The sequence below is a fragment of the Neophocaena asiaeorientalis genome, unplaced genomic scaffold, assembly GCF_003031525.2.
Source record: "Neophocaena asiaeorientalis asiaeorientalis breed wild unplaced genomic scaffold, Neophocaena_asiaeorientalis_V1.1 scaffold36, whole genome shotgun sequence".
Classification (NCBI taxonomy): domain Eukaryota; kingdom Metazoa; phylum Chordata; class Mammalia; order Artiodactyla; family Phocoenidae; genus Neophocaena; species Neophocaena asiaeorientalis.
Window position 1 is genome coordinate 2,629,411 of NW_020174149.1, and position 8,526 is coordinate 2,637,936.

General features: G+C 41.6%; 1 protein-coding gene across 2 annotated transcripts in view; it reads left to right on the plus strand.

Moving 5' to 3' along the window:
- Positions 1–8,254, plus strand: part of NPY (neuropeptide Y) — a 9,034-nt gene extending 780 nt beyond the window's left edge. The window contains exons 2-4 of one of the 2 annotated variants that reach the window (XM_024755052.1): positions 447–634; positions 4,675–4,755; positions 6,643–6,843. In XM_024755052.1, the coding sequence (XP_024610820.1) occupies positions 447–634; positions 4,675–4,755; positions 6,643–6,667 (294 nt within the window). In that variant the 3' untranslated portion in view covers positions 6,668–6,843. Of the gene's footprint in view, positions 1–446; positions 635–4,674; positions 4,756–6,642; positions 6,844–7,739 lie in introns of those variants that run through there. The other variant, XM_024755051.1, reaches the window with a different exon arrangement.
- The last annotated feature ends 272 nt before the right edge of the window (positions 8,255–8,526 follow it).

Below are 8,526 nucleotides of genomic sequence, written 5' to 3' on the forward strand. Positions count from 1 at the left end.
CGGCCGGGCTGACCAAAACTAGAAAAGAAGAAACTTCTTTCCTCTAACAGGGGATTTGGGGAAGAGGGTGGGAAAGGGATAAGTCCTCCACGCAGCGGCAGGAACTTCTAATCTGTTTTTTAAAGTGTTTTAAACTGCCGCCGGCGCCTCCCCCAACTCTGCGCCTCTCACCGCGGGATCTTCGGCTCTGCTACTTGACCAAAGTTGCTCAGAATTTTCGGGCGGAGCAGCGGGGCCGGGCCAGAGCAGATCTGGACCTAAATCCGCAGGGTGGTGCTCGCCACGCTCCGCTTCCCTCGGCGTGACTGGGTCGAGCGCGGACTGGGGGTGGACGTGGGGTAGGGGTGGTAGCAGCGGGATGGGCGCGGGGGCCAGAGGAAGGAGGTGCGGAGTGTGTATCCTCTGAATCCCCCAAGCCCCCTCCGCTGCCCCTTCGGTGTATGCAGATGCTGGGTAGCAAGCGACTGGGGCTGTCCGGACTGACCCTCGCCCTGTCCCTGCTCGTGTGCCTGGGCGCTCTGGCCGAGGCGTACCCCTCCAAGCCCGACAACCCCGGAGAGGACGCGCCGGCGGAGGACTTGGCCAGATACTACTCGGCGCTGCGACACTACATCAATCTCATCACCAGGCAAAGGTAGGTGGGCTACGTGAGAAAGACGACTCCGGGACCGTCCCGCTTGCACACCCGGAGATCGTGGGGATTTCAAAAGACAGGGACCTTTTCTTTTTCTTCTTTGTATCCCAGGGTAGGACAGTATCGGGCACATACTCAGCTATCAGTAAGTACCAGGGCACTGAGTACATTCCCTCTGCAACTACAGTTACAAAATCCTGATCCCCAACTCAGGTTCCCCAGGCTGGGTGGCTGGCCATCTCCTGTCACCCACCCCCTTATCTTTTTTGTTCTTAGAGCAGTTGGGGGTTCTGTTTGGAAACCTGGATAGGAAAGTACCCCGTGAAAGGGGTCGGGAGGGCACCGGGGAGGTGCTGTAGGGAGAAGGGAGAGCAGGGTATCTAGAAAAACAACAGCACAAGCTAAGGAGGAAACAGCTGAGTCGCCAAAGACATTGCCTGGTTTTCCAACCTTCCCAGACCGAAGTGAATGACGGTATTTAGGAAAAGACAAATAGAACTATTTTTTCCCTCCTGTACAGTGTTTTATTGCAGTCTCAGCCCCTCACTTGACAATCCTGCTCCTAATAAGTAGATATTTAGCAAGAAAATAGTTGATGTAACATGGTGAGACTTTACCCATTTCATAGCAGGTGAGTTCTGAAAAGGAAATGCCCACTTGGTGCTTTTTTAAGGAGAAATTTCCAGTGGTGTGCTCACTCTAGGGTGAATCCAGGGATTACATGTAATCTGAGAAATTGTCATTCATCTTTATTCTGAAGCCCCAGAAAGCTAAGATGAAAGGCCATATTTTACTCTCAACATCAGATCTTAAGCAAAAAATCAAATCTAAAATATTTTACAAATAACATAGGATTTAAAATTTGTTTCCAAAATTGGTTCATCTTAGTTTTGAATCACTCAGTATCTTATTTTAATTACTGAGATCAAATGACCTTAATAAGCTAAAAACAATGAGCTCTTTACAAGGATTAATGTTATTTAACATATTTAAATTACGTTTTGTAAAATGTTTTTTTTGTTTGTTGTTTTACTATATTCAGGGAATAGTTGGAAAGGATCCAAAGTGGGGAGAATTTATATTTCTTAATTTTTAACATTTTTTCTGTTTCATCAGAAAGCTGTTTCATCCTGAAAATCTTTTTTTAAAGTACCAATATATATAGAATCAGAAATATACGAAAGTGCCAGAATTAAATAGTATTGGTTTATGATGCCTAAAGTCAGATAATTTTCATTAGTGAAAAGCAAAAATGTCTTATATCTTAATGGACTTTTCAGAAAGTTAATTGCTTCAAATTCTTGCTTACGCTATCAGACAGACCAGAGAAAAGAACTTTTACAAATTGTTTTTTTTCTTCTAGGAAAGCCTTTATTAGTTATTTAGTCTGTTAATTATAGCATACAGTAAAACTTATTTTTCAGAGATGATTGCTGTAAACCTTTACTATTGTATAAAGCTTTAGTATTTCAGCATGTTTTCCTAGGCATTATTTTCTTCAGTCTTTACCTCAAAGCTTTGAAGTGAGTATCATTATCTCCATTTTACAGATCATGAAACTAAGAACATTTCATGAAAACCCCTTTTTAGTGATGATTAAATTGGAGCCCTCCTCCTATCGATCTTTGGATGTTGTCACCACTGTCAGCAGTCAATGTGATCTTCAACACCCTTGATGAGGAAAAAATAAGGGAAAGGGATGAGATTCAGGTTAGGTGGGAAGGAGTTGGTCCTGAAGCAGTTTTCTGTCTCATCTTCATATAAGTTCCATCTTAGAAACACTCAAAGGCTTATAATCTGCACCCATCACCTCCATTCTGTACTCTTATCATCTTCCCACCGCACACATCCACTCATACGCACGTTTGTATTTTTGAAAATTACATTTGTGAACATACGTTTTAATTTGGCATAAATGGTACTGTGATATCATTCTCTTTCCTCCCCTCTTCTACTCAGTTCATGTTCTAAAGCCATATACTCCTGGTTCATCGCTTCCATAGGTGGCATCGTTTATTCTAGAGCATTGATCTACCACATTTTATTTATACAGTCTCCTAGGTCAGTGATTCTCAACTGGGGCTGACTTTATGCTCCCCAAAACACTGGGCAATGTCTGGAGACATTTTCGTTTGTCATAGTGGTGGGGTGGGAAGGTGCTACTGGCATCTAGCGGGTAGAGGCCAGGGAAGCTGCTAAACATCCTACAATGCCTAGGACAGCCCCTGACAACAAAGACTTATCCCGCTCAAAATGTAAACAGTGCCAAGATTGAGAAACTCAGCCCTAGACTAGAGTTTCTCCCTCTTGGTCTCTCATTGTTATCACCTGGGAGCTTTTAAAATATACTGATGCTGCTGTAACAGCAGCATCAGTATATTTAATGAACTCGTGAATTAAATCAGAATCTCCCCATGGGGGGTGGGGCACGGGGCTGGGCTTTACAGTGATTTTAAAAGCTCCCCAGGTGATTCTAATATGCGGTCAGGTTTAAAAATCTTTTCCCTAGAGATGCTATCTTTGAAAGTTAAAGCATTGTGGAGAAGAAGGATAATCCAGAATTAATTAGAGATGGAAGAACAGTCATCAGTGCTGCTCTGGGTACCACTTTCTGACTGTGTAAATTCTGCTGTTACAGACTTAGGTTCTCTAATGGTAAATAGGAGAAAATATTCTCCAGTTCTTTAATTCACTGAAGTATGATGAAGATAAATGAGTTAAGGTTGCCCAAGAGTTTTAGCATTAGGAAAATCAACTGATGGACAGAATAAATACATATAAGCAGCAGTCTGCAGCCTGATACTACAACTCCAGAAAATCTTTGAGGAAATCTTACAAATGATGGGGACAGGGGAGATGGCTTTATATTTGCATCCCTTGAGTTCCAGCAAAGGAGCAATAATGGAAATCTTTCCCCAGAATTTAGATTTAACTGTGCTCAATAGGCAGTTAGCATATATCCTCCATCAGCTTTGTTCCACTGTTTTATCTGTTAGCTAATCAATCCATGCCAGGCTTATTTTTCATTTGTGGAAAAAAGCAGCTGCTGATGTCCAATGCCCTTTCTAAGAAAGGGAAAAACAGACTCCTCAAAAAATACAACTTGGTGTAGACTTGTCAGATCCTTTAGCAGTGAGAGAGACAGACAGACAGACTAATGTCCTCACTTACCTGGAGCCAGCAGCATATACTACCCTGGCAGGAGAACATAACCTTGAATTCATATATCGCCCTGTCCGTATCCTGCTGAGACCAAGAACATTTCCATGGACCAGAAGGATTCCTTCATATTTTCAGGGCAGATTAAAACCGCAGCATGAGAGCAGGCTTTTAGCTTTTGGCACCCCAAATAAATATGGACTCAGGATCTGTTGGCAGCTGTGAGAATGGGTGCATTTCAACAGCAGTAATGTGCATTCTTGTGTATCGCTCTGTCACTTTCAAAGCATTGTGACTTACATTGGATATTCATCAAGACTCCAGTCTAAGCAGGAGTTATGATTTTATTTTTACAAATGGGAGAACTGAGATTCAGAGACACAGGTGAGTCTAGAACTTCAGTCTGATGAGTTTTTCATAGACCTGTTTCTGAAATATCATCTGGTCTCTTTGATTTAAACTGATGTATATCATCAGAACTGTAAGCCAATTATCTAATTATGGAAACATTTAAAATCATACTTCGATGTATTTAAATTTATTTCCAGTCACCTAGTTATAAAACTATACATATGTATTGTTTGTGATAATATAAAAAGGCAAGAATTTGACTAGGAATTTTGGTTGGGTTATATAATCTGCTAAGTTACCTATTAAGTATTTAAGCAAAATTTATATATATATATAATTTGAAATCATATTTATGATGTTTCTATATCATGTATGTTTCATTCACCTAGATTACTCGTTAGCACATGATCAACTGAAAATAACTTTTATATTTAATACCACAAATCTTTTCTTTTCCTAAAGGTTTTTATGGTTCCTCCAAACTTGCTTTAAAGGACTTTTACTCTCCCCGACCCCGCTTTTTCTTTTAGATACGGAAAACGATCTAGCCCTGAGACACTGATTTCAGACCTCTTGATGAGAGAAAGCACGGAAAACGTTCCCAGAACTAGGTATGAAAACGCTTGTGTGGGGACATTATTGCAGAGTTCAGGTACCCGGGAGAGGGAAATCAGAGAGGACTGCTGGGAGGAGGCGTTTGGAATGGGGTCTTCTAGACCAGGTAGGATTTGGACAGAAAGAGGGATGGGGAACAGAGCAGGGAGGACCTTTCTCTTCACACACTCATTTGCAAATCTCTAAACTGCTGTGGGGTCATACTTTCTGGCTCAAATTATTTGATGCTCCTTTGAAATTTTAAATATGAGTGACTTTAACTTCAGAAATTACTCTATAGAGAATTTCTCACTGGCTTAGATTGTGGAAGCATAGGGTAAGCAGCCCATCTCTACATTGAAATGACCAACTCTCCATCTTTGGCTGAGGTCATCTTTAGTTGTTATACCCTAGGTGGAGGATCTACACATCCTAGGAAATGCCCCTTCTGGTTGTCACTCCAGTCTTCCTGGTTTTACACGAAGCTGTAGATAAATCGAGGGGTACTCCTGCTTACTTTTTGACATGTTTTAGTTCAACTGATGTCACATCATAATTTATCACATTCAATGAATGAACAAGAATGACATTATTCTTGGGGCTTGTCTGGAGCCTTGGGGCTTTCTTGGCGTGTGGACCTGCCTTAGGAAGGGTGCCCTCTAATATCTAGGTGTCAGACATTGGGCTGGGGTCCTCCTGAGCGAAGACTGTGGGTGAAAAGATGCCTGGTCCTCCTCCGTTTCCATAACTGACTCTTCTGTCCCAGGCCCCCTGCCCCTACCCACCAGTAAGATCACATGGCATATGGTTTATCCAGTTCTGTGCTAGCTAGTCCGCCTTAAACCCAGAGCTCTACAACATCAAGAACCAAGTTCCCCAGAAGAGGTCACTAGAACACTTGCTCAGCACGTGTGACTGGTTGTCACTCTTCATTGGGTTCTCCCTAGAGGATGAGCCGACGACCCTCTGAGCCACCCGCCTCCCCTCCCACCCTCCCTCTGTTCTCCTGTGAAATGGCCAGCCAGGGTGAAGGTGCAAGTCTAGAGTTGTCAGGTTTGTTCTCTCTGAAGGAAACACCAATTTGGACTGAAATAAAACTCCAGTGCTCTTGTCCCTGGCGGTACCAGCCAAGACTTGAACATCAAATGCAAGGGAAGCAGGTGGAAAACTCATAAGGGTGGTTTTCACATACTAAGCAATACATACTTTTTAATGTTTCATTGATAGGCATATGATGTTTGCCACCGTAAAAAGTTTAGGATATGCTATATCTACTTAGGGTTAGAAATATATAATCATCCAGACCGACTTACTGTCTTGCTTCTGCTCTTTGTTTTGTGGCCAAGCATCCCACGGTTGGTGCATGAAATAGAGTTAATTGTACTCTGATTGACAGCCTCAATCATGTGTACTTAGAAGGAGACAAAACTTGACAGCCTTGAAGTTGCCTGTGAATGCTACTTTATTTAAAAGGGTTCTTTATAGTCTAATAAATGTTACCTTACTACATAAAAAGCCTTGCAGGAAAATACAGGAAGCATATTCAGAGTTGAATAACAGTAAGTTTTTTTTACAGTTTCATGTGATTCCTATAGTTTTGATCTTCAGAAATATTGCAGGGTTCTTTGGCTACTTTGATAAATACAGAGCCTTTTAAATACTCCCTCTGAGATTTGCCTGAGACTCTCGGTAACATGCATGAAAACTACTCAGCTGGGTCTCTGTCCATTATACCACTGTCTCCCGCTCTGATATTCTACATGGCCTCCTATTTAGAATGTCAACAGCAGACTTTTCAACAGCTTCTGATCATCTTTCAGTTCAGAACTGAATGTTTCACTCTTGCAAGGCTCCCAGGAAGTTGGGAAGCTTCTCTTACGTGCTTTGCTTCTTGTGTTTGACAGGCTGGAAGACCCTTCTATGTGGTGATGGGAAATGACACTTGCTCTCCGGTCTTTGCCTATTTTTCAACCCCTATTTCATCCTGTAAAACTAGAGTCTGCCGGTCCTCCTAATGCATGCAGCCCCTTTGCTCACCTCTGCAGAATTTCCTTTTGTCGACATTGTATATATGTGTGTTTAAATAAAGTACCACGCATTCAAAAGTGTATGCTCCTCAATGCAAAATCTGCTGTTGCAGTAGTAAGAATTATCTGAAGTTATTCATGAAATCACAATCTCCCTCAAGTAGCAGATTCAAGGTTTGTTTCACCAATATTAAAACAGTGCCTATGGAAGATATAAAGATATGATTTATGACAACCAAGACACAGCTGTGGGGGGTGTGTGTGTGGGTGTGTGTGAACAACAGACATATTTGGAAACACAGAGCAGGGCAATGCTAATTTCTAACAATTTGCTGAACTTTTTCCCCCATTCATATGGAATTCTTGCTAACCTTGTTAGCCTAGGCTGTCAGCAGAAAGGACTGATGTCTGAAGGAACTTTCTGCAAAATGTCCTGTATGTCCTCTGTTGAATACAGTAGTCACTAGGTACATTGGCTTTTGAGCACTTGAATGTAGGGAGTGCAAATAAGGAGCGGAGTTTTACATTTTAGTGTATCTTAAATAGCCACGTGTTTCCAGTGGCTACCACATCAGACAGCTCAGATCTACACATTCACTTAGGCCACCACTCCGAGAATTTGCGTCATAAACAGAAACACACCGAGCAGGATGATTACCTTTTCACACAACATGGGGTATGAGAATTAATTTAGCTAAAGGTTATTAAACTTCCCCTCTCCTTCACTTATTATACTCCCTCCACGTACTTATTTGCATAGGCTTAGTATTAGATTCTTATGTGTAATTTCTAAATCAAAGAAAATGGGCCTCATCCTATATTTGTACTTTGAACCACACCGTAAAAAATATGCACAAATATTTATATGTGATGTCTTAAAACTGCTTACAAAAACCCTATACGCACCATGACTTAGGGAATTGTATGGTATACAAAATATTCTTTGTTTATAAAGCATTCTGATGTTTCTCCAGTGCCCTTATGAAAGGAACCAAAGAGGTCCCTCATCCCTTTCATCATATGAGGACATAGCAGGACGATGCTGGCTATGAACCAGGAAGCAAGCTCTCACCAGACAACAAATCTGCTGGTGCTTGATCTTGGGCTTTCCAACCTCCAGAACTGTGAGCAATAAATCTGTGTGGTTTTTAAGCCACTCAGTCTATGGTAATTTGTGATAGCAGCCCGAGTGGACTAAGACATCCCTGAGAAACAGAAATTCACTTTAAGAAATACAATAATGGTAAAAAAAAAAAAAAAAAAAATCGCACAACTGCATTCCAAGAGATTCCGTAGTCGTACTTCTGAAACATTTTCAGCCTGATAACCCTTCTTGGAATGAGTTTAAAGGCACCAAACCACCCATATATCATTGCAAATAATAATGATAATCCTTGCGAGAGTTACAGTCAGAATAATTCAACCTTCGTTAACGAAATGCCTGTGAGCAACATAGTCATTATCAAGTAAATGTATGAGAATTTATGAAGCTCTCGTCTGATCCTAGCTTTATTCAACATTCTAAGAGGTATAAATTGTGTATGTGTTTTTGTAGGCGCCATTGTGTTTTCATTTTGATCCTTTCAGTGCTCATGACACATTCAAGCAGAGGATTATTCCCGCCATTTTCACAGGTGAGGAAACTGAGGCCCAGGGAAAGTAAGTGACTTTCCCCACTGCATTCAGGTTAGGGGGATTTGACAGCAGCTGCTCTAATTTCAAACTTTCCCCTGCCCGATGATGTCTCGTGGAAGAAGTAAG